This window comes from Apodemus sylvaticus, chromosome 10 (assembly GCF_947179515.1).
Source record: "Apodemus sylvaticus chromosome 10, mApoSyl1.1, whole genome shotgun sequence".
NCBI lineage: Eukaryota > Metazoa > Chordata > Mammalia > Rodentia > Muridae > Apodemus > Apodemus sylvaticus.
In genome coordinates, this window is record NC_067481.1 from 40,194,471 (window position 1) to 40,220,340 (window position 25,870).

General features: G+C 50.1%; 1 protein-coding gene and 1 pseudogene across 1 annotated transcript; both read left to right on the top strand.

The window, feature by feature from the left end:
* Nucleotides 1-612: 612 nt before the first annotated feature.
* Mmp28 (matrix metallopeptidase 28) lies at nucleotides 613-25,647 on the top strand. Its single transcript, XM_052197722.1, has 8 exons — nucleotides 613-898; nucleotides 14,513-14,592; nucleotides 14,678-14,865; nucleotides 19,208-19,432; nucleotides 21,804-22,049; nucleotides 22,495-22,644; nucleotides 22,955-23,122; nucleotides 23,892-25,647. The coding sequence occupies exons 1-8, from the start codon at nucleotides 788-790 to the stop codon at nucleotides 24,284-24,286; spliced, it is 1,563 nt and encodes a 520-aa protein (XP_052053682.1). The 5' UTR covers nucleotides 613-787; the 3' UTR covers nucleotides 24,287-25,647.
* On the top strand, nucleotides 9,987-10,950 carry LOC127693399 (apolipoprotein C-I-like; annotated as a pseudogene).
* Nucleotides 25,648-25,870: the final 223 nt, after the last annotated feature.

The window sequence follows — 25,870 nt, forward strand, 5'->3', positions numbered from 1 at the left end:
TGCCTTCCTGTTCATGCTGCGCTGGGAACTAAATGCCAGATACTCTCCTACTGATGAAGAAAGACACATTTGAAGTAGCTGATCCTTTTCCACGGGTGGCACCACTGCGCCCTGCCGTTTGTGTTCTGGCTGATACCAGGCGCCATGCATACTTACTAATGTACAGTCATGATCTCAGTGAATCTTCCCCCAAACCCCAAGATCTATGTATGAATTATCCCCATTTCCCTGTGATAAGAGGTTCAGAAAAGGTGACAAGATCACACAGCCTGCTGGTGGCTGGGGCACGACTAGAAAGCATTTCCAAAGAAGCCCATCTCAAACTCAAGCCCCTGCTCCCTGACCCCAGCCAGTCCTGGCTTCTCCTCCCACAGTCAAGTGCCTCGCCCCTCACCTGACTGAAATAGGCCTCGAATAGGCCCTCCTCTTTACCAAAATCTTAGATACCTGAAGGGCTAGGAGCCCTATTCTCCTGCGCCCTTTTGGAGAGACTAGAACTAAGCACAGAGTTGCAGCAGAGCAGCTACACCGCCAGCGGAAGAGACTTAGGCTGGCAGCTGGGCTGGTGGGTGGGGCGGCGGCCGGCACTCCCGCCCCTCTCCGCCCCCTCGGTCCTCCGGCTGACTGACCCGCCGGCAAGCATCGCGGGTGCGGGACTACCTCGGGCGGCGGTGGAGCCAGGCACTGGGGAGCCTGGGGACCTAGTGGGTCCGCTCGCGGGCAGCGACGAACTGTCATCCGTGGGAGTCGGGCACAGCTGACCACCACCGCCCAGCAGCTCGCTGCGATGGTGGCTGGCGTGAACCTCCTGCTGCGCGCCCTGCCGTTGCTACTGTGGGGCTGCCAGGACGTACAGCCCACCCAGCACGGACACCCGGAGCTGCGCCAGGAGGCAGAGGTACGGGGTGTGCCGGGCGGAGAGGGGGACATCACCCCCTTGGTGCCCTCTGAGCGACCAGCTGTATCCCTTTCCCCTGACACAGATCACAAAGCTGTGTCTCTTTCCCCTGACAGCTTACAAAGAAAGAGACGGGACAGGGTTACTCCCTAAGCCAGAGCTGTTGGGACCACAGAGGCCTGCAAGAGTCAGGACACAGCTACCAGAAGGGACAGGCAGGCTAGACCCGGGAGAAAACCCCACCTTCACCGCTAAACTGAGGTGGCTAGCTGCTTACCCATCAATGTCCCCACAACTTGAGTGTAGTGCAGAGGGTACTCCTGACTGACCAGAGTGACTGTGGCCTCCTGACTTGAGCTTTCCTGCTCACTGAAAGCAAGCCTTTTAAACTGCTCAAAACTAGTTTGATCTGTCACGTGGGGACCGTCTGCAGTGGTGAGTATTAGGGAGCTTTAAATGGTGTTTTCGGACCAATAGTGAGAAAAGGAGAAGAGACAGAGGAAAACCTCAAAAGATTTCTCATTTCACTTTCCTCGGTTCTGCTTGGTGCGGGTAGCACTGTGAAACCTTTATGAGGTGAAGCGGGATTAGTGTAAGGGGTCTCTGTCTTTGACTTTGTGATTGTACTAGCAACAATTTCACATGGGTGCATATACACACACGCGTGCACGCACACCATGAAGCAGCTATTTCTTGTCTCAAGACTAGGACCTAGGTCTCCACTATTTTAAGAAGAGGTGGGAATAGCCGGGCGATGGTGGCGCACGCCTTTAATCCCAGCACTTGGGAGGCAGAGGCAGGTGGATTTCTGAGTTCGAGGACAGCCTGGTCTACAGAGTGAGTTCCAGGACAGCCATGCTACACAGAGAAACCCTGTCTCGAAAAACAAGAAGAAGAAGAAGGAGGAGGAGGAGGAGAAGAAGAGGAGGAGGAGGAGGAGGAGGAGGAGGAGGAGGAGGAGGAGGAGGAGGAGGAGGAGGTGGTGGGAATAAGCTTTCAACATTTGAGTCCAGCTTCTGTTCCCAGACTTGCTCCCCTGCCCAGTTTCTTCCATTTTCACTAACTCCCATCACCGCTGGGGAATATCTGGAAACGACCTTGTTTTAACAGGTAATCCTCTCTTCGACTCATTCAGCTTTTCCCTTTGCAATAGAGGAGGCAGCCCTCCCCTTTCACATATAAGGATTCGATTCGCTTGTCTCTCTGGATTTACTCTTAAGCATCAAGAGTCATAAGGTCCCAGGAGAAGGCTTCTGCCTACAAAGCCAAGTTTTGCTATGAGTCCCACCCCTCCTCCCCTTAGGCAATCCCTGGCAGAGGAACAGAGACAGTATCTCTGCTGCCCATGCCTGTGGTGGCCCCAGATGGCGAGAATTTCATCTTGGGGTATACTTGGGAAACTTAATATCTAGCAGATTGAGTCCCTTATGATCTGTTTAACATAAATTGGGGGAAGGGGATTTTAAGCTCTGGCCATAAAAAAAAATGTTTTAAAAGTATGCATGCTCTGGAAATGTATAGTGTGCATCTCTGGTGTGTCTGTGCAAGAACAGAGTTGTGTGTGAGAGTCTGTCGGTGTTTCTGTGCATGGTTAAAATGTCTATTGCTTACATGGGCTTCCAGACCTGCATGTACACCAGGGTAAGTGACTTAACCAGTAGGCACCCATAATGCCTGTTTCACAGGCAATGATGTATGGTTTCTTTTCTTTTCTTTTCTTTTTTTTTTGGATTAATCAATGAGCTTTATTGGATATACATAAAGGACAAGATGTATGGTTTCATTGAAATTGTGTATCTTAAACACTCAGCCCAGTACCTAGTACATAGAAATAAATCTGTACAAAGAAGCTGTTCTCAATGTTGTTGATGTTAGAATTATCTGTATTGTTATCTTAGAGCACCAAGCTTTGGATTCGGAGCTCCTGGCCAGGAGTCTGGCTCTCCAACAACAACACAGAACAAAGCTTGTGAAACAATACTTTTGAGCATTGACCAGCGGGCAGCAGAGGGCCGTGGCTTCTAATAGTGTTGCAGGAGCCATGGCTATGACAAATTAGGTCTCATAAAAATCAGGCACGATGACACACACCTGTGGTCCCAGCATGTGTGAGGTCTAAGCAGGAGGATCAGAAATTCAAGGCCATCCTTAGCTACAGCCTTGGATTTGAGGCCAGCCTGGAATACATAAAGTCCTGTATCAAAAGACTGAAACCAAACCAAAAAACAGAACTGCCCTTTAAGATATGGTGAAATAAAGCAGTACTTACTAAGTTCACAGATACTATAGAGCAAATTTTCAGATAAGGCACACCAGGATTGCAACTCCAAAATATCTGGGGACATTGTCTCACACTCTGGCTCTCATCTGGAGTCCTGGGTCCCTGAGGGGACGCAGTCCTCACAGATGGAAGCTCTGAGGGTGAGCCCACCACATCCCCAGTTCTTGGCTTGGACACAGGTCCGTGACTGCAGTGCAGGGAAGTAGAGTAAAGGCAGAGCCCTGAGTCCAGCTGAACTGAGGTGGCAAAATCCAGAGTTTGGAGCCGGTGAAGCGGCTAGAGTGCTCAGAGCAGTGTCACCAGGGACACTGTGTGTCACCAGGAAGGGAACTAGGCACACGGGGTGCTGTAAGTCTGTATGGGATTCACTGTAGACCTTGGCCTGAGGACTTCCCTGGTATGTGTAAGTGGAGACAGTGGGGGGGGGGGCTTCCCAGAGAACAACTGGCATATGACTGGAGACAGAAGACAAAGATTTGGAAATTGAGCAGGTCTGGAAGATGTTAGAGATCCAGCCCGGACAAAATAGACAAAAGTTGAATTCCCCAGGCATCCATGTGAGGCTGCAGTGATACCATGTGTTAGTGTTGAAGACGGTCTAGTGAGAACAAAGCTCAGAAATGGGAGACATAGAATGCATTGTCCCTTACCGGAATTTCCTAAAAGGCAACTGACTAACCCAGTACACTGGACTCTGTAATACCACATGCAAGATGTTTGACAATAGAACAAGAAATGAGGGGGGGGTAGGAAAGGAAATTGTGCTGTCATTATTGAATTGGAAGTGCCTGGTGTGAAGTAGAAAACAGAATGTGTCAAGTGGGAAGTGTTATATTGGTGTAATAGTAACTGTAAGGTTTAAGGATGTACTGAGACGGGTTAAGGAGGTAATACATACGCCCAGAACCAAACCAAGCCTCGAAAAGATCTGCCTCTACTCTACATATTTACACATTCTGAACATTCTGTATAAATGAAACCATATAAAATGGGTGGGATGGGAATTGAGGACATTTTTTATTTTATTTATGTATTTATTTTAAGAGAAAGTCTCACTCTGTAGCTCCAGGCTACCTTCAGATTCACTATGAAGCTTGGCCAGGCTTCAGACTTGCAGTGACCCTTCTGCCTTAGTCTCCCCAATGCTGGGACTACAGGCAGAAACCAGGATTCCCTGCCTAAAATGTGGTATCTGTGGAGAGTTGGAGAGTTTAAATTTTTGTTTTTTTGTTTTGTTTTGGGTTTTTTTTTTTTTTTTTTGAGACAGGGTTTCTCCGTGTAGCCCTGGCTGTCCTGGAATGCAGACCAGGCTGGCTCAAACTCAGAAATCCACCTGCCTCTGCCTCCCAAGTGCTGGGATTAAAAGCATGCGCCACCACTGCCCAGCTGAGTTTGAACATTTCTAACCCAATAAAGAGCAGAAGAAAGCCAGCCATGGTGGCACACACGTTTAATCCCACACATGTTTAATCCCACACACGTTTAATCCCAGCACTTGGGAGGCAGAAGCAGGCAGATCTCTTGAGTTCATGGCTAGTCTGGTTTACAGAGTGAGGGCAGCCAGGACTACACAGAGAAACTATGTCTCAAAAACCCAAACCCAAAACAAAACAAAGAGCAGAATAAATATACATTAAAAACAACAACCAGAGCCAGGCAGTGGTGGCGCACGCCTGTAATCCCAGCACTCTGGGAGGCAGAGGCAGGCGGATTTCTGAGTTCGAGGCCAGCCTGGTCTACCGAGTGAGTTCCAGGACAGCCAGGGCTATACAGAGAAACCCTGTCTGGGGGCGGGGGGTGGGGGGAGAAACCAAATAAAAAAAAACCAAAAAACCAAACCAAAACAAAAACAACAATCAATAGCCTCATGGTGGCACACAACTTATTCTCAGCACTCAAGAGGCAGAGGCATGCTTATCTCTGCAAGTTCAAGGCTACATAGCAAGTTCCAGAACTGCTGAAGCTACAAGAGACCGCTCAAAAAAAGTCTCAACAGATTAAATAAACAAATAAATAAATAAAGCCAGCTGGGTTTTAGGCAGGGGTAAAGTGCTTGTCTAGCATGTGGGAGGTCCTGAGGTTTAGCTCCAGCACAGACACACCAGGCTGGTATTGAGATCGCTCAGCAGGGAAAGGCATTTGCTGAGCAAACCTGTCAGCCTGACAACCTCAGCCAAACCCCCAGAATCCCCACTGGAAGGAAACAACTTTAGAAAGTTGTTTTCTGACCTCCACACATGCATGCTGTGGCACATTTGTGCACACTCGAGTATACACAGTACACACACACACACACACACATTCACAAATAATACATTAAGAAAAACAAATACTTAAGGTTGTAGAAGACTTGAGCAGCAGTGTCAACTGTTCAGTTGACCTAATTGATATTGATGGACAAATATGCCATGCACCTCCTGCCCCCCCAACCCCGAGAATCCCAGAACATTCTTTTCAAGTGCAAGTAAATTATTTATTAAGATAGCCGTACCCTGGGTTATAAAGGAAGTCCAAATACATTTCTAAGCAGGAGTATTGCAGGTTATGCCTTCTGACTAAAACAAACCTAAATCAGGCATCAGGATATACAACAGAGCTGTAAATGCTAGAAATTAAACAACACACTTTTCAATTACCCACAAGTCAATGGGCTCACGAGAAAAATTGGATGACACTTTACACAGCAACATTTAGAGATATAGCTAAAGCAATATTCATTTAGTGAAGTTTAAAGCTTTAAATGCCTACAGTGCACAAGAAAATAGGGATTTTGGGGTGTGTGTGTGTGGAGGCAGTGAGATTGGATCTTTTAATGTAGCCCTGGATATCCTGGACCTTGCTCTGTAGGCCATGCTGGCCACAAACTCACAGAGATCCACCTGTGTCTGCCTCTTGAATGCTGGGATTAAAGACGTACATCTCCATGCCCAGGCTAAGAAGGATTTTAGATCAATGGTCTAGACTTACATTCTAGAGAAGCTAAGGAAAGGACCAGGGGTGTAGAAGGGAAGAAAAGACGAAATAGGTTGTGTGGCCCTGGGCTAATTCCTTCACTTCTCTGGCAGCAGTAACATCTGGCTGCAGGAGGTAAAATGTTTGATGTCTAAGAGTCTCTCCAGCTAAAATGTTTGGCTTTAGTGTTTGTGCCTGTGTGGCTGTGTATCTCTCTCTCTCTCTCTCTCTCTCTCTCTCTCTCTCTCTCTCTCTCTGGGGGGGTCCATGTTCGTGTGCGTGTGTGTGTGCATGTGTGTATGTACATGTGTGTGCATGTATGTGTGTGCATGTGTGCATGTGTGTGTCTGTGTGTGTTTGTATGTCTGTGTGTGTATAAGCACCTGCCTGTGCAGCCATATCTGTGTCTATAGTTTTTGTTTAATTTGGAGGTTTTGTTTCGTTGTTATTGAGACAGGGTCTTGCTTTGTAGCCCAGGCTGGCCTCAAGCCCGTGGTCCTCCTGCTTTAGCCTCCCCAGTGCTGGGATTGTGGGTCATGTCCACCTGACTGTGTCTGTCACATCTGTTCCTGTGTCCAGTGTGTCTGTGTCTGTTTCCCTGTGTGCACACAGAGCGATAAAGTTAAGGGCTTTCCAGAGTGGGCTTTGCCTGGGAGGAGGTTTACTGCTTCCAAATGTTATGAACAAGTTCATTGTTGTCCAGTTAGGAAAACTGGAGCTACACACAATACTGCTAAGTAGGAAGGTCCCCCAGCGCTGAGTTGCAAGACTGAGTTCATGAATGACATCACCATCCTGGCCCCCATTCCCAGTCAGGTTCTGTCCTATGTGGGGTGACAAACTCTCCCAAGGGATCTCTATACCCTTAGCTTTGTTTGGATCTTTTTACAACAACCAGACTACTAAGTGGTCCCATGACCTGCCTTCCACACAGTGACCGCCCCATATCTGCAGCAACCCTCAGTGTGAGGTACAAGAAGCTGGACTGTTTGTCTCCAGAGACTTTCTTAGGCTTCTGTAGAGTATTGACGCCAAGATGTAGTGTCTTTCTCATACCCCAGAGCCATTCATTTGACTTTTGTGAGTCAGAATCTAGAAGCCTGGGCCTGGAAGCCACTCCCAGGAGCTCGGCCTGGTGACTCATGAATAAGGGTAAATAGAAATTCAAGAAGAGGTCCCAAGGACCACAGAGGACTGCAAGTCGGTGGAAAAGCATTGTCTAGCCCAGCTTGAGAACAAAACGATCCTAAAAGTTGTGGAAAGGAAGCAGGACCCCAGTGAGGAGAGTCTTTTGAGCATCTCCAGCAGTCATGACTAGGACATTATCTGGCACCTTGAATTTAGCCCTGCAAACCTAGGAGGGATCATGTCTACATAAAAGGCAATTCTGCATTAGAAAGAGTGTAAGCCCAACCCTTTGAAGGCTTAGGCAAGAGGATCTATAGTTCAAGGCCTGCCCAGCTACAGAGTCAGACTTTGTCCCTAAAGAAAGGGATGGAAAAAGACTTAATCTTGATAGAGATTAGCCAGCTAATAATTTCCATCTTGCCTAAGGACAGAAAGAAAAACGGCTTCAGGTGTTATCTAGGCTACACCTGGACAGAACCTTGTGAATGGCAGGACTGGGTCAAGCAGAGGAGTCAGTCAGGTGGGCGACTCCACTCCAGCCCCGCAAAGCCAGGAGCCAGGGAAGCAGAGCGTTCTTGAAACAGACATTGGCGGTTTTGTAGAACACAGTCCAGTACTGTTGAGAACCTGTGGCTCATCAAATGATCTGTTAGGGTGTGCACAGAAGATTGTCCTGGGCTCCATCTGACAACAATGGAGGCCACTGTCCAAGCAGCTTCTCCGGTCTGCCTGACTTCCTGCAGAAGAAAACTTCAGCTTCACCTCTCATATATCTGAGGGCCGCTCCCTGGCTGGTCCAGGTCCAGGATCCAGGGAGAGCTGCTTACCCCATCCTCCACACACCCATATAAAGGCTGTGAGATCACTGATAAAGATGTCAACAAAACCCCTGGGCTCGTTCTCAGGGGGTCTGGATTCAACTGTTGGTTAGAGTTCCTCATTAGGTAGAGTCACTTCAACATGATGACTGTCCTTTAAGATGGGAGCAAGTTCACTTGCGCTTGCTATCTTCCTGCAAGGTGGCTATAAAGTTTAAAGGAGGCGTAACATCTAGAAAGCTCCACAGATTTGAAGGACTGCTTGCACTCCTGGTCACCAGAGACCCTCTTTATATAGATCAAGGCAGGACACCAGCTGCTGTTCCTTACATTTTAACTTGGCTAGTAGCTAGAGGTACACTTGAGGGATAAGTGGAACCCACCACGTGCCTGTGTGGAAATAAAAACCATGAAGTAGAATATGACCCGGAGTCCAGTGCACATCTGTGGTCCCAGCACTCAGGAGTTAGAGACAGGAAGATTGCTGCAAGTTCCAGGCCAACCAGCACCTGGAGAAAAAGATGCCCCCTCCCCCCCCCAAAAAAAAAGGAAAAAGGGGAAGGAAATGACAAGAGAAAGAGAAGGAAGAAAGGTAGATGGCCTAGAACATGGGACATGCTTTCTGCATAAATCTGTCATTTTGCAATTTTTAAATGCTGTTTGTATGTGCACACGCAAGCGGTGCATGTGCTCTCATGTGTGTACATGTGAGTGCATGTCCCCATGTGTGTGTGAACACATGTGTTCGTGCCATTGTTATACTATGCACCTGTGGAGGTCACAGGATAGCATGCAGGAGTCAATTCTCTCTCTCCACTGTTTGGGTCCTGGCATCAGACTTGGGTTGTCAGGTTCGGTGGTGAGTGTCTATCAGCTGGGACATCTTGCCAGAGTCTTTGCTTTATTTTTTTAATTTATTTAGATTTATTTATTATTATATGTAAATATACTGTAGCTGTCTTCAGACACACCAGAAGAGGGTGTCAGATCTCATTACAGACGGTTGGGAGCCACCATGTGGTTGCTGGGATTTGAACTCAGGACCTCTGGAAGAGCAGTCAGTGCTCTTAACCGCTGAACCATCTCTCCAGCCCCCTTTGCTTTATTTTTGCTTCTGAAACTGATGCAGAGAATGTTTAAGAGGCTAATGACTAAAGTGCCCTGGCAAAGTCCCTTCTGCCAATAAAGCCCCGTGACCACAGAAGTTAAAATATCCCGTTCTCAGTGGAATGACTTCCTGGAACTATCCCCAGGGCATCTCACTCAAATTTGTGGTGAGGGCAGTCAGGCAGTGGTCTGTCACCTGAGGTCCACTGGGGCAGGGTGGCTAGGCAGTTCTGTCAGTGTACACACTGGTCATTTATCTACAATGACAGCTAGGGCTGGGATAGATCTAGGGCTCTAATCCAGGCCCGCATTTATAAGAGGAATCTGAGGTCCAGAGAAGGCAGGCCTGAGGACACAGGAACAGCAGGACTCACCGACTCAGTCCGGTGACTCAGTTCTTGCCTCTGCCTCATTATCCTGCTCAGAAATTCCCCTTCCAAACAGGCTGAGCTAGACACACACCCTTTCGTGACAAGTAGGGACCCATACTGGAGATCCTCTAGAGTAGCAGTCCCACCCAGCCTGTGAGCATGCTCATTTTACCCAGGCAACTCTGCCACTCCCAGGGACATTCAGAAATGACTCCCCAAGAAAGTGGCACCATCCTTACATAAAATGGGCCAGGCATGTTGGCACAAGTTTTTAGGCTAAAACAGGGTGAATCACCTGAACTTCCTTTCCCTTCAGCTCTAGCCTTGGGCTCCCTAGGAGAGAGAACAGGCAAGCAGAGACCAGGGAAGAGAGACACACAGTTGCTTGTACTTCAAGGTAGGGAGGAGCTGCCTGGCACCACCTTCTGAAAATGGGGGAAGGGACAACCCTGGGTAGAGCTCAGAGTCCCTCAGACACACAAGCCAAGCCTCAGAAAATGGAAGCCAAATCCTCCCACCCCTGTGGGACTCCCGAGAGATCCTTAGATCAGGGTGCCCTTCCAGCCAGGACAAGGCTCTTCATCCAACTTCCTGATTGTGATCATAGCCATGACTTTGGAAGGCCCAGTCCCTGCCCAGGCGGCCCCTGATTTGTCCAGCACATTGGAAAGCTTACTGGATAAACTGAAGGAATTTGGGAACACGTTGTTGGAAAACAAGGCCCAGGCAGCCATTAAACATATCAAACAGAAGGAAATGATGACCAAGACCCAAACCTGATTTTCAGAGACATTCAGCAAAATGAAGGAGAAATTAAGAACCACGTTTGCTTGAGCACCTGGCGGGCCACCGCACAGCAGCAAGGACGTCCACGTGAAGTGTCAGGTCCCTCTTCATCACACACCAATAAAATGCCTGTGGAGAAAAAAAGAAAGAAAGAAAATGGAAGCCAGGGGAGAGATTCCAACCCCACAGGGGCAAGAATGAGGCCCTGTGTTCATCCACCAGTCTGGGTCTTGTGAGAGTCTTTCGTTCCCCATTGTCAAGCAGTTACCTACCCACCCTACTGCCGATCTTCCTCCTACGTAAGGCTGGGCATTTCTCTAATCTTGGCAGAGAGACTGAGGTACAGAAAAATAGCAAAGAGGCTTAGGTTCAGGAGCAGAAGTCTACCTGTTTGTCTCGTCTCTCCTCTACTGCCCAGAACTTCAGAGTACGAACAGCAGCAAGGGGCCTGTCCTGTATGTCACTTTAAATGTCTAAATATGTGTTGTTATGCATAAGCATGAACGCCCATAAATTTAGATGATCTCCATTATAATATTTGAGTGCTGTTATGGAAATATAAAATGTCAAATTCTTAAAATGCCTTTTCCTCATTCTCTGGTGCCTCGGCTTGGCTGGTGTCCTGGGTGTGTGTTCTTTCTCCTTAATGGGAATTCAGCTCTGCAGAGCCACTGCAGAGGCCAGCATTTCCCCCTCTAACGACCCCTGAACCTGCCTCTGCCCCAACTTGTTGCCAGAGTACAAGTACCAAGCAATGCAGCCCAGCCAGGAAACAGGGGCCCCACCACACAACTTCCCCCCATCCCCCAGAACTTCAGCCAACTCCCTGATAAAGTCTGGGCGGGTTTGTGGGGAGAGAAACAAGGGAGTGCCAGCCAGGCTGACCTGTGGCCTGGTCTCCTGAAAGTCACTGGTCCAGCTAAAGGGCTTCCTGGAAAATTCCTCTTTCCAGCCACATCAAAGGAAGGGGCAGGGGCAAGGAGGAAAGGCTGAGCCTGGCTGCAGTGAGACAAGTGCCAAGTAGCAGACCCTGAACAGACACCGGGGTACAGGCGGGCTGCGTTCCAAGCCTACCGTTAATTTTCTCTGCTGAAGACAACTAGTGAAATCAGCACTCGCTGGGCATTTACAGTGTGTGTGGCACTCTGCCAGATGTGCAAGGCTTTCTTTATTATTATTATTGTTATCTTAAGCTAGCATCTTACCGTGAGGCTTTGAACTGACTATGCCAACCAAGCTGATCTTGAGCTTCATGTTCCTGAGTACTGTGATCACAGTCATGGACTACCACACTGTGCATGTGTGTAGTCCCGAGGAGCCTGTGCGGTTCAGCTTATGTTCACATTGTAGGAAAACAAAACAAACAAGAACAAGGCAATAATGTCCTGTCACCTAGTAGAGTCAAGGTTAGAAACATTCTTTATGCCGGGCAGAGGTGGTGGCGCACGCCTGTAAACCCAGCACTCTGGGAGGCAGAAGCAGGTGGATTTCTGAGTTCGAGGCCAGCCTGGTCTACAGAGTGAGTTCCAGGACAGCCAGGACTACACAAAGAAACCCTGACTGGAAAAAACCAAATCCAAAAAAAAACAAAAACCAAAAAAAAAAAAAAAAAAAAGTCTGGCGAGCAATGCATGATCTCACTGACTGAGACCCTAGGACTCCTTTACTCCAATACTCATCTGGAAATGATGTATGTTACAGAGGGGAAGAAGGAAACAGGAGCACTGAGATGCTAATAAACAAAGCACCAGAGAAACAGCAAGGCTGGGTTGGGAAGTGGTCTGCTGTCCAGAAGGCTGCTCCTTATGCAAAGTGTCTGACAGAAGTCCGACAGTTGATGTTACCAAAGATGCATGGGAATAGTTCACTCGCTTTGTTTTGTTGGGTTTTTTTTAATTATTTTTTATCTTATTTATTATTCATTTCTTTATCCATCTTGGTTTTTTTGAGACAGGGTTTCTCTGTATAGCCCTGGCTGTCCTGGAACACGTTCTGTAGACCAGACTGGCCTCAAACTCAGACACCTGCCTGCCTCTGCCTCCCAAGGCCTGGGATTAAAGGTGTGTTCCAGCACCTGGTTTGTTTTGGTTTTTAAAAAATATTTATTTCAGCCTGGCGGTGGTGGCGCACACCTGTAATCTCAGCACTTGGGGGGGCAGAAGCAGGTGGATTTCTGAGTTCGAGGCCAGCCTGGTCTACAGAGTGAGTTCCAGGACAGCCAGGGCTATACAGAGAAACCCTGTCTGGAAAAAAACAAATAAAAAAAAAAGTATTTCTTTTATGTGTACACACATACCTATTCACCACATGCCTGCAGGAGCCAACAGAGGTCAGAAGAGGATGGCAGGTCCTCTAGAACTAGAGTTATAGGTGTTTGTGGGCCACCATGTGGGCACTGGGAACCAAACCTGGGACCTCTGCAAGAGCAATACGTCCTCTTAATGCTGAGCCATCTCTCCAGCCCCTGCTGTGTTTGTCGGGACAGCCGTGTTAACCTCAAACTTGCTATGTATCTGAGGCTTCTTCCCTTACTTCCCAACTGCTGGGCTTGAGGGGCCACACTGAGGTGGAAAATACAAGATGGATGTAAGTGAAATCCACGAAGGGAGGCCTGCCAGTCCTTGAGAGTCTGGCCTCTCTTCCAGCTGTGTGTGTGTGACCTGAGGCAGCAGCTATGACTGGAATTACTTGGAATTGATAAATGTAGCAAAGAAAGGTGAGGGTGAGAGAAGAAGGAAATGGAAAATTATTTCTATATAGATAAGCCAACAAAGAAGACATTGGGCTGGTCATGTTGGCACACTCCTTTAGTCCCAGCACCCAGGAGGCAGAGACAGCCAGATCTGTGTGAGTTCAAGGCCAGCCTGGTCTACTTAAGTTTTAGGTCAGCCAGAGCTTCATAGTGAGACCCTGCCTGAGTCTAGCAGCTAAAGGGCTGCTTCTATTCAGTTGGTAGAATGTTTGCTTAGCATGAATGACGGCCTGTATTCAGTTCTCCACACCAAAAAGATCAGTCACAGTGGTGCGTGTCTGTAATCCCAGCACTTAGGAGAGAAAGGTGGGAAATGAGGCCATTTATCTTCGTTCAAGGTCATTCTTGCCTACATAGGGAGCTCAGGACCAGCCTGGGGTAAAGGAAACCCAAGAAGGGAGGAAATGAGGATGAGGAAGGGAGAAGGGACTTTTCTCCATCCAGGGTGTGGTTTATGGGGCTTTATCAGTGCTCTGGCAACCAGGGAGCCAAGTGCACCAGCTCCCCCGAGGTTAGCTCTAGTGATGGGTGAGGTTATGAGTCACCCTCTTTTCTCAACTGGCACCAAGAATGTGGTCACCGGGAGACAGTTTTCATGTATGTGAGGGCATGCAGGCATTAGAAGGCTGGGGCACCATGGGACATTCTCTAATTGTTCACCTCCCCAGAGGCTCTCAAAGGAGAAGTTGCAGATTTCTAATTCAAAATATACTTCTCTAGAAAATCATATTTTTATATCAGGTAAAAAAAAAGTTGGTATATGTAAGCATTTTTAACATCAAAGGTCTTTAGCATCCTTGCCCTTTGGAAGAAGAGAATTAAAAAGAAGCTGAAATCAGACGGATAACTTTGTACAAGACCAAGCAGCTCCTAGGACCCAATCAGCTCCTAGAGTGCTTAGATGTTTTAAAGCAAATGCAATGCACATGGATGCTGGATATGCGGATAATGTGATGCCTGCGGATGCTGGATATGTGCATATCAGGCACACCAGTTGTGTGGGCTGCCATCCTGTAACAGAAGCCACACTAAGTGTGACCGGTTCTCATAAAAGAATAAGTTAACTGCTCTGTAGCTGAGAAACAAGTAGCTTAGGGAAGTAACCTGAAAGTTTGAATTCAAACCCAGATCAGCCTGCCTCCAAAGCCCAGCCCTGTTCAGCACGCCCTACTAGATTTCCAACAACGCCAGGGAATTCTACAAAAGCTGGATGTTATATGTTGAGTGGTTTGCCTTTGACCCTCCAGCTAGTTGACAATGGCCTTCTGACCTTAATGCCAGAATTTTCTCTGCTGTCGTTTAAAAATGTTCTCGGGACAGGGAAGGGAAACTGGTGTGGATGTGTGTGCCTCAGACCCTCGTACAAGAGGAGACAAGACTGCTGCATGGTGAGCAGAGCTGATGGCCCTCTCTCCCCAGGCATTCCTGGAGAAGTATGGATACCTCAGTGAGCAGGGTGCCAAAGCGCCAGCCTCCACTCAGTTCAGTAACGCCATCAGGTATGATGGAGGGACATGAGGGGGTGCGGGATACAAGCTCCCTCAGACCCTCCTCCGCAGTCCTTCTCTCAATTCCTGCTGGCAGAGAGTTCCAGTGGGTATCCCGGCTGCCCATCAGCGGCGTGCTGGACCAGGCCACACTGCGCCAGATGACACTCCCGCGCTGTGGGGTTGCAGATACTGACAGTCACACAACGTGGACAGAGAGGATCAGTGCCCTGCTTGCTGGACATCGAGCCAAAATGAGGCGTAAGAAACGCTTTGTAAAGCCAGGTGAGTGCATTGAAATCCAACGAGTGTCCAGGAGAGCCTATGGCCAAAGAAGTGGCTGAGCTGAGACAGAACTCTGGCAGAAGCCTCTCTTCCCTAGGGGCAGATTATTTGACTCATGAATACAGATATTTAACTCTAAATTATAATTGTACTGATGAATTTTCATTGTACATATATTCTCCAGATTAAACCTCATCAAGCCCACCCAATTCTCTGATCAGTTTTCTGTGCAGAGCAGTTAAGCTGTTGTCAATAGCTTTCTCTTATATCTTGGTGCTGTTATCTCCAGAAGAGTTTATTCTTTTTCGTAACACTTATGAACCAAGATGTGGTCCAATGAATTTTATGTTGCTCATAGCATTTAAAAAAAAAAACAGTTTTATTTAGGTGGAATTAACACACCATGCAATTCACCCATTTAAAGTATCCAATTCAATGGGGCTTAGTATATTTGTAGAATTGTCCAGCCATTACCACAAGCTAATCCCTCCTTCCAGAACGTTTTTGTTATCCTCTGAAGACATGCCAGGCCCATTAGCAGTTAGCTCCCTGTTGCACCCTGCTCCCAGCCCTGGCCACCACTGACCTGCTTTCCTTCCCTGGGTTCTGCTATTTTGAACATTGGGTCACACAGGCCATTATGTGCTCTGCCCAGTTTCTCCTATTGGAGGCTGTCCTTGTCTCCCTTTCCCTCCCCTCTTCTCCCCTATGCTATTTCCTTTGTAGAGGGAGATTTGAACCCAGAGCCATGAGCGATGCCTCTGACCCACGTCGCAGTCCTTCTCTCCTCTCCTTCATCCTTGCTTCCCTCCTCCTTCCCCTCCTCTCCTTTTCCCTCCCCTCCTCCTTCTCTCTCTCTTCCTCTTTTTCCTTCTCTTCCTCCTTCCCAGCTCCCAATCAAAAATATTCCAGGGTCAAATGCTGCCCATTTAAGATTTATGAAGACTTTTCTGTCTATTTTCCGCAAATAATAAGTTTTACTGTGTAGAATTTTAGTTTCATGGTTGCTTTGACTGAGTCAGTTGGGTTTTTTTTGTTTGTTTGTTTATTTGTTTTTGTTTTGGGGTTTTTTTGTTTTTGTTTTTGGTTTTTTGGGGTTTTTTTTCTGTTTTGTTTTTTTGGGTTTTGTTTTTGTTTTTGTTTTTGTTTTTTTATCAGTTTTTGCAGCTTCCAAGGTTGCTCACAAGATGAGGTTTTCCCATCAGGTTTTTAAGTATAATTGATTTTCCTGTGTGCACTTTGGATCATGCCCACTTTAACTGTGTTGTTTTTACCTGCTATGCTCACTGTACACAGCATATCTTTTCGTGTCTTAGCTAATGTAGAAGGAGATTGTGGGCACTGTTGGGTGGCTGTTTCCAAGCATGTGCTAGTCCACCTCTGGTACATCTGCATGTCATCCACCTTGGCTGCCCTGTTCTGAAAGATCGTAGTCATCCACAGTCAGCTCTGGGGTCGTGGCACTGTGGTAAAGATGTCCTTGGTGTCAGCACGGTGTACATCCCATTGTGTTTCATCCTTGGGCAATAGAATGAAAGAAGTTAAAATCAGGGAGGCATAAGCTCACAGCAGGCCAGACCAGAGAGGACACTGGAGGCTTGGGGATCAGATATCAGTTGTCATGACCAAGTAAGGACAGTCAGTTCTGATCCCTCCTCCTCCCTCACACAAGGGTTGCAAAGGAGAGCCACCCTGGACTACCAAGTGCTAGATAGCTTGTGTGCATGCAGTGGGAAGTGAGCAGGCCCAGAAATACTTGAGCCTGAGTTCCGGGGATGCTTCGTTCTGGCTGCATCTTTCGTTCTGGCTGCATCTTCCGTTCTCCTGCCCCTGAGGTAGACTCTAACTGAGTGCATTCGTAGCTAGCAGTTTGGAATCCACAGAGAAACGCCTAGTTAAATTTGAACTCAGATGAACAATAAGGATTTATTTTCACATTCAAATTTTCCTGAGCATGCTGAACTCATACACGCTGCCATCTGGACCCTTGGGCCAAGTACTTGTTCCTCTCTGTGCAAGCAAGACTGGTTCCTAGTCACAGGGTTGGGAAGTTTACCTTGCCTTCTCAGAGCTGGTAGTTAGAGAGGATGGGGGTGGCACATCAGAGTTGGAAAAGGAAATCAAAGCAAGCCCTCACCACATTCCAGGCGGTCTCCTGATGCCATTCCAAAAAGCAAGCCTTATCAACACCACTGTATAGAGGGGGAAACTGAGGCTTGGAGAGATTCCCCAATTCCTATGGACTTGCATGTACAGGACTACAATTTCAGCCTTTAACCGGTCCAATCATCAGCTGCCTGCTGGGAGTCAGGACTCCACTCTCCTTCCCACCCCAAACTTCTAGCTTTCTCATCCCTGGCCTCCTTAGCTCTGCAGTTCCCTAGTCCCTTTGGGACCCTGAAGAGAGAGGGCCTAGCAGGCAATACCACATGCTGAGGGCCCGGGGTTATGATGAAAAGCAGCTGTGACCAGGCAGCACTTGAGAACAGGGCCTCAAACAGGCAGCATCTCCAGGGGGCCAAGGTCAAAGGGGACTGGTTTTCAGCCTAGTGCTGCCCTTACCCACACACAGGCAGTTCCTTCCTCCCTGGTCCCTCCCGAGGAGAGCACTCTTTCTCCCCTCCCCCAATTCCTGTTCCTATCATTCTCCCTACCCTTCCCCCTACCCTACTTCACAGAGGATTCTTTTCTGGAGACCTATCACCTTCACTGGCCATTAAATTACCACCTTCCCTCTTTCCTGCTTGGGGGTGGAGGGGGGAAATGACCGCAGAAGGAGCCACCTGGTACCATTTGCTAGAGAGTTAAAAGTTTGGTTTGGTGATGGTGGTCTGGAAGAGTCTGAAAATCACAACAGGATATAAGAGGGCCTGGTGCAGCTACTCTGTGCCCTGGGAAGACTGAAAGCGAGCAGCAGAGTGTTCTCAGTGGAGAATGAACTTGCCTGGGTGTACACCTCGGGACCCCCCAACCTTGCCTCCACCTTCCCTGTCTCCCTCCCTCAAAATAATTCCCTCTTCACTCCCTAAGGACTGGTCACTGGCTGAGAGGCAGCCATTGGGTGGCTGCCAGGCCAAACAAGCTCAGGGAGAAGCATTGCCTTGAATAGAGTGGGGCACACCCCACCCCCACTTCCATGGGTAGAGAGGGCCAGAAGGAGCCTCCCTTCCGTCTGAGGGAAGCCCAGCCCTTGCTGAGCTTTGACCAGACCAAGTGATGTTTAGGCAGATTTATAGGCCTGGCATCTCTTCGGAGAGGACTGCTTGCTTATCTATGTGGTTCGGGAAGAGTCCTGGGCCGGGGAGGGGGTTCGGAGAGGAGGGGGTGTCAGCTCAGTTCCTCTCTTGTTGTGCTGCTGTGGGCAGGAGCCTTCCCCTGGGGTCACAGGCATCAAAGTCTGGGCTCCAGGAATCTTGCCAGAAAGCTACGAGGCTTCCATTTGGGATTTCAGACTCTGAGGTCCAGGGCCCAGAGGCCATCCCCGACAAACCCAGAAGCCAGACTTTCCGGCTTCTCTGCTCCTGGCTGTACAGCAAAGGCAGATGATGGGTCCAATGTAATGAATGACCTAGGGCTGCGGCAGAGGCCAGAGTCCCAGCCCTCAGGGAGGAGCCGAGGTTTGGGCCAAAGGGAAAGCAACTTAAGAACTTAAGAGATGGAAAACTTACTTTGGGCCTGTGACAAAACACACCCTTTTGTTCTTATTTGTCTTCAACTCAACTCGGAGCTCTCCAGAGTCCCCAAGGAAGCGGGGAGGAGGTCAAGAGGTTAAGGAAAGAACTCGAATATATATGGGTGTTTTGGTTGTTGGCCAGCTGCAGGCCCTAGGTTCTGGCAAGTCCAGAGTGGAGTCTCTGGGAGGTAGTGGGAGACTGTGAGGGTGGATGGAGCGCCTGAGGCAGGCACAGCTGTGACCTCAGTGACCTCCACTGTCTCTCCATCCGGACACTGAGGATGGACCTCAGAGTGATTGTCATTCAGCAAGAGGCCTGTAGTTTCCTCGGACTCGGCCTAGGCTGTGGAAAAGAATAAGACTGGAGACCAGGGGTTCAGACTGATCCTTGAAGGGGTTTTTTCCTGGTAGAAGCTACATCTCTAACAGCAGACCTCCCAGGCCAATAAATTGGAGATTCTCCAGGGGAAGGGTAGTCTGCCCAGGCCGAGAGCTCCCTTCAGCAGTGACGTATCTTTCCTCCTATCAAATGGGAGGCTGCTCAAGGCAGGAGCTGAGTGTTCCCTACCAGATCAAGGGCTCCCCGGGGCAGGGCCAACCCATCCTTCTGGGCCTGTGGGGACCAGCCTCAGCAGCACGTGTGACTCACAGGGCCTTTCTGGATGACAGGTAACAGATGGTACAAGCAGCAGCTTTCCTACCGCCTGGTGAACTGGCCCGAGCGCCTGCCCGAGCCAGCTGTCCGAGGGGCCGTCCGTGCTGCCTTCCAGCTGTGGAGCAATGTGTCAGCGCTGGAGTTCTGGGAGGCCCCAGCCACAGGCCCTGCTGACATCCGCCTCACCTTCTTCCAAGGAGACCACAATGATGGGCTGGCCAACGCCTTCGATGGCCCAGGTGCTGTCATGAAGCCTCCTTCCACACTGCAAGTGGGGTGCTCGCCTAGGGAAGGCTGCCTGGAGGTGGCCGTGGAGTTTCCTCTCGAAACCACAGCCAAACCAGGTTCTCCTCCAAAGGACCCTCTATCGCTTCATCTGTACAATGAGAACAACAGGCCCTGCCCAAGGTGTACCACGTGACTGAAAGGGCAGCCAGAGAAGGTTTGGTGTGGAAAGCACTTTGCTAACTCTGGAGTGTGCTGGGTTCTTGGAGAACATTCGGAGATCCTGACTATTTCTGCTTCTAGACAGGCCTGTACTTCTGTTGTTCTCCAGAGTAGACTTCCCAAAGATATCCTGAGGCCTCCATCAGTCCCTCTCCTCCCCTGTCCCCTGGGAACCAGGAACCTTTACCCTGCATTCGCAGAAGTGTTTCAGAAATCATAGCCACAGCCAGGTCCATTCGTCCCCAGCCTGGAGGCTTCCTCTGCAGTGTGAGCCATTCTCCCATTCTGCTCTGCACTGACCTTCAGAATCTGACTACGGGCTGCTTGCACTCCTCAGTGAGGGCTGAGCAGGCTGAGCAGTGCTGGAGACCGCTGACCATCCTCCTGCCCTTGTCAGTCCCTGCCAACCTGGGCTCCTAGAAGGCGGTGCTGGAAGGACTCTTGCTGAGCTCCGAGGCTAACATTGTCACAGTGCTGTTTGCTAACCTCTCTCAGGGTCGCCTGCCTCAGTGGAAGGTGTATATGAGGGGCAGGACCTAGAAGCCACATCTAGTTATTTCTGCGGGGACCCAGATGTACCTGTGACAATCACTGAGGAGCTTACTGTCTGTGCTTACTCCTAAGATGAGCAGGGAGAGAGGCCTAGAGGCCTAGAGAAGCTCTGGCAGGGGGAAGACACATGGTTACACAAAACTACATACATGAGCCAAGCGTGGCGGCACATGCCTGTAACCCCCGCACTCCGGTGGAGACGGCTCAGTGCTGCGCAATTGTGAGGACCAGGGCTCAGATTCCAGCACATGTGTAACCCCAGCACTGGGGGGATGGAGACAGGAAGACCTTGGGAGCTCACTGGCCGTAAGACAATCTAGCCAGAATGGCAAGCTTCAGGTTCAGTAGCGAGGCGCTGTCTGAAATTGATAATGACAATGATATTCTAGTTGAGGGGGCTGGAGAGGCGGCCGTGCTTACGAGCACCGGCGGCTCCTCTGAAGAATTTGACTTTGCTTCTTATCATCCACAGTGGCTCGCTGTCATAACACCGGTTCCAAGCAATCCCACACTGTTTCTTGGCTTCTGAGGGCAACAGGCACATGTGGGCACACAAGCAGACACACATGCAAGCAAAATACAACAATTAGATAATTTGACCGTGTGTGTGTGTGTGTGTGTGTGTGTGTGTACCCTACCTTTAATTCTAGCACTTGGGAGGTAGGGACAGGAAGAGCTCTGAACTCCAGGCAACCCAAAGCTACAAAAAAACACCTCGAGGGATTAAAAAAAGGGGAGGGTGGTGGTGGTGGTCATGTTTTTAAGTTAGAAAAGTGACTGAGACAAGATTTGCCAGCATTGACCTCTGGCATGCATACATAAGTGAGCATACATGCAACATACATGTATTCATACACACACACACACACACACACACACACAGCTTAAGACTCTGTCCAAGTAACAGGTGATGATGGTATGACTCACGGGTCTGGGTGAAGGCCCTTGCCCTTGCTGCCAAGCCTGCTGACCTACATTTGGTCCCGGGGGTCCACATGGTAGAAGATGAGAACTGAGTCCCTCAAGTTGTCCTCTGATCCCCACATGGCACAACTGACACACACTTAAAGCAACAGAAAACCAGAGTCTCTAACGTAGCCCCTGCTGGCCTTGAACTCCACACACAGAAGCACATTGTTAAATTTGCAGACTCTTGAAAGGAACACACCAAGTCACCAGGTCAGGAAGCCTCAAAAAGGCTCACCATCCCTCTTCTAGGGGTACCCCGTGTTAATGATTCCCAGACTAGGCACTGTCCTAAAAACCAAGTGTGACATGTGTTCGTTCCTGTAAGGAAGAAGTTCATCTTTATGCCTATTTTCAGATCAGGAAGCTTATTAAAGAGGTTAATTTGTCTGCCCAACATCACACAGCTAGTAAAAAGTAAATCTAGTCTTGGAACCTAGGTAGTTTGGCCCCTAGCTGAATCTACAGTGTACTTCCTCTCAAGAGTCCGCTGTTCAGTCCTTTGCTCACCTACCCTGCACTCCTGCATCCATCAGACATCTACAAAGATGGAAATTAGTAGACCACACCCCCAACGTGGGAGCCGATGCCTGCGGGAGGGAGTTCCGGGCCTTGACTGGTCCTGACCCTCCCCTTTATTCTCAGGGGGCGCCCTGGCGCACGCCTTCCTGCCCCGCCGTGGCGAAGCCCATTTCGACCAAGACGAGCGCTGGTCTCTGAGCCGCCGCCGTGGGCGCAACCTGTTCGTGGTGCTGGCGCACGAGATCGGCCACACGCTCGGTCTCACGCACTCGCCCGCACCACGTGCGCTCATGGCGCCCTACTACAAGAAACTGGGCCGCGACGCCTTGCTCAGCTGGGACGATGTTCTCGCGGTGCAGAACCTGTACGGTAAGCCTCCAGTCCCCGGGCTCTTTCGGACTCTGGGTCCTCAAATAGGATACCCCCACCTCCACTCCACTCCCACCCCTCGTCAGTTCCTGGCTTCGGTCTTTCCTTATCCTAAAGCTCTGAGGCTCCCTTGAAATCTGAATATCCGCGGGTTCTGCTCTCTCTCTCTCTCTCTCTCTCTCTCTCTCTCTCTCTCTCTTCCAAGCCCTTAGCTCAGAACCCTTCGGTCTCCGACGCTCAAGTTATCTCAGTAGGTCACTCTTTCCTGGGTGGGAGAAATTTCTGGGATAGTACGCACCTGGATAAAACCAACACCCAGGGCTGCACGTGCCCCTTACTCTTTCCTTCAGCCTGTCTCAGATCACTGGTGGAGCAGAAGGATGGGTCTTGAGCCCTCCATATGCCCCTACCCATGTCCTCTCCCTCTCTCTTCTTGGATCTTAAGGAAAGCCCCTGGGACGCTCAGTAGCCACCCAGCTCCCCGGAAAGGTGTTCACTGACTTTGAGGCTTGGGACCCCCACAACTCTCAGAGCAGACTCCCGGAAACCAGAGGTCCTAAATACTGCCACTCTTCCTTTGATGCCATCACTGTAGGTAAGATGGTCCCAGCCATGCCTCGTGTCTTCCATCCTCCATATCTCCAGGGGTCCAGAGCTGAATTACAAGGTGTGAGGAATGGGGATATCTTGAATATAGAAATCCGAAATCACATGTTTTTCTCAGGGGAGGACAAACTCAGGCCCAGCAAAGAACTCCTGCCTCCCTCAGCCCCCCTCGCTCGCCCCCACACCCCTGCATTCTACCTTCAGCTTGTCTGGGAACCCCGGTTTAGGGCAGCACCACCCCCACTCCCAAATCATCAGGAGGCTAGTAGCCTTTCCTCACATCTCTTGTCTTGGGACAGATGGGCAGTGGCAACTGTACATCTTCAAAGGGAGTCACTTCTGGGAAGTCACAGCTGATGGCAATGTTTCAGAGCCTCGTCCACTACAGAAAAGATGGCCTGGGCTGCCCCCTAGTATTGAGGCTGCCGCAGTGTCTTTGGAAGATGGAGACTTCTACTTCTTCAAAGGTACCAGCCCTGAGTCAGCTGAGATTGAGACGTAGTGGGCGGGTGTCCTGCCTGAGAGTCCCCAACAATGAGTCCCTGGTGAACTCGTTACCTCAGGTCGAACCCGTGGCCCAGAAAGACTCCTTTCAGAGATGAAATTGGGATTAACAAGTGACCAGGTGTCCCGTGTAGAGACTAGGGGGGGGGGGGGGGACTGCTCTCCAGTCTGAGTCAGCAGAAAGTCTGCCCTGGCATCCTGGCAGTGTGAGGTTGGCATGTCACTTAGCTTTTGGAACTTGTATTTCTTGGATAGGGAACGTAATACTCAGGTATGAGGCGGAAGCCAGATAACGTCAATGACTGACGAGCGGACTGGACATGTGGCAATACTGTTCTGAGTGGCATTCATTCCTTCAACCAATGCCAAGTTCTTTGTGTCCTAGGACCAGGGAGAGGGAAGGACCAGGGACAAATACCTTTGCCCTCAGGGAGTTATTAGTAGTTGGAGAGTGAAGAAAAGTTCGAGCTTTCCCAATCTCCCATTCCACACCCAGGCAGGGAATCCTATTTCCCACCTCCCATCCCCATCCTTAGCTCCCTCCTACCTTCCCCAGCCCGGGATTGAGTTCATTGAGCATTCTCTGCTCTCTGCTGACACCTGCTGGGCAACGTCTAGACTACAACTGGCTCCGAGGATAACTGTCTAGGGTTCGGAATAGAGTGACAGAGATGGGGTGGAGGGTCAATGAGTGAAAACCTCCAGCTCACGATGGTTCTCAATGCCCCCCAGGGAATCGCTGTTGGAGGTTCCAGGGTACGAAGTCCGTGTGGGGGTTCGCACAGCTCTGCCGGGCAGGTGGTCTACCCCGACACCCGGACGCAGCTCTCTTCTTCCCGCCTCTGCGCCGCCTAGTCCTCTTCAAGGGTTCCCGCTACTACGTGCTGGCTCGAGGAGAGATGCAGGTGGAGCCCTATTATCCCCGCAGCCTGCGGGACTGGGCCGGGGTCCCCGAGGAGGTCAGCGGCGCCCTTCCAAGGCCGGATGGCTCCATTCTCTTCTTCAGAGATGACCACTATTGGCACTTGGATCAAGCCAAACTGCGGGTGACCAGCTCCGGCCGCTGGGCCACCGAGCTGTCCTGGATGGGCTGTTGGAATGCCAACTCAGGAGGTGCCCTGTTCTGAAGGCTCCCTATCTCTGAATGAACCGTGGTTGCTGCCGCCTGAGGGACGGGGCCTGTCTGGAAAGCCCCTGAACCTCTCAAGAACCTCTTGAGCAGTAAGGACTCCAAGCAGGAAATCAGTCTGCATTTGTTCCTCGGGGTGGAAGGAGAACTAGGGTTCCCATCGCCTTTTCCCTCAAAGACCTCTTTCCTTCCCACTTGTACATGTGGGAAGGCGGATTCTTTCTGTTCTGGTGAAGATGCTGTCCTGTGCCCATAGTTCCAAGCCCCGGGAAGATGCAAAACTCAGCTGAGGCTGGAGACTGCACCTTCAGGACCCTCCCTTTCAGTGCCTTTCCTGCTCAGTTCTGGAAAATCGAGGGCTCAGTTATCTCAGACTTCACCCCAGCTCCTATCCTCAGCAAGTTGGCATATGGTGAGGCCTCAAAGATCCCGCTGTCAGAGACTCTGTTGGATTAGGAGGCAGAGCGGAAGGGACTGTGTTCCTCCTGGGCCTGACTTGTTGTCTGGGCTAAAGAAGAAGCACCCCCAGCTGCTCACCCTGCAGGTGTAGCCAGCTTATCTACCCTTCTCAATAGAAGCACATGGGTCCCGGGTGTTGGAGACACAAGGACCATGCTCTTATATCCAACCCAGGGACAACCAGCTTCGTATGGTTATCATGGAGAGACGGGGTGAACGTCTCTTTGAAACGCAGAACATCTCCACCCCATTTGCTTCCAAGCTGGACATCAGGAAGATGAAAGAGGGCCCTTGCAGAGTCCGCTCAGATGCAGCCTCCATTGCGCTCGCTCTGCGGGTTGGGTGAGGCCTGTTTGCTTGCAAAGGCCCCATTCTCCAGGCCACACACACGCAGCAGCATTCCGAAGCTCCTGCCGGCTAGCCAAGAATAGCTGGGATTCCTGGAGAAGGGACCAGCTCCCTGCCTTCCCCTTTTGTCTCAGCCTGTCTCAGTATTAATTTTAGCATCTGGATCGCCAGCTCTCCCTCCTCCCACTCCATCTAGCAGTGCCTCTGCATGCCAGCCTGTGCGAGTGTACACACACACACACACACTGACCACCAACAGTCAGCTCTCAGGGAGGGGAGAATCGGACAAGGGAGCAGCCCACAGTTCCCCAGAGGCATTGCTGGCCATGCGCCGTCCTTTCTTCTCTGTGCGCTGGACAGAATGGCCTTTGACTGCCCTCGGATTCAAGTGCTTTGTACTGCCCTGTCCCAGGGAAAACATGGGGAACCTCCCTGCTAGCCCACTGCTGTCTGGGTTGTACCCAGCGGGAGAGAAAGGAAAGTCCCATCTTTATCACTCCATTCCACCTCAAGAGACTCTGGAGTTAGAGGGAAAGTGGCAATTTATTAAGAGGCCTGAGGGAATCCCGAGGCTATTTTTTTCCAGGTCATGCCAGGATAGAGGCCAGAGGCTCTGAAAACGATGCCGCTAAGGCTGTGTTGAAGGCGTGAGGCTGGGGCGTGGGGGAGACGGGGCTGTAGATGCTGGGTACTGTCTGGGGAGGAGTGCCTAGTCCGCAAGACAACGGTGAACCGACAGTGGGCCTTCTCACCGGAAGGAGGCGCTAAGGATGAC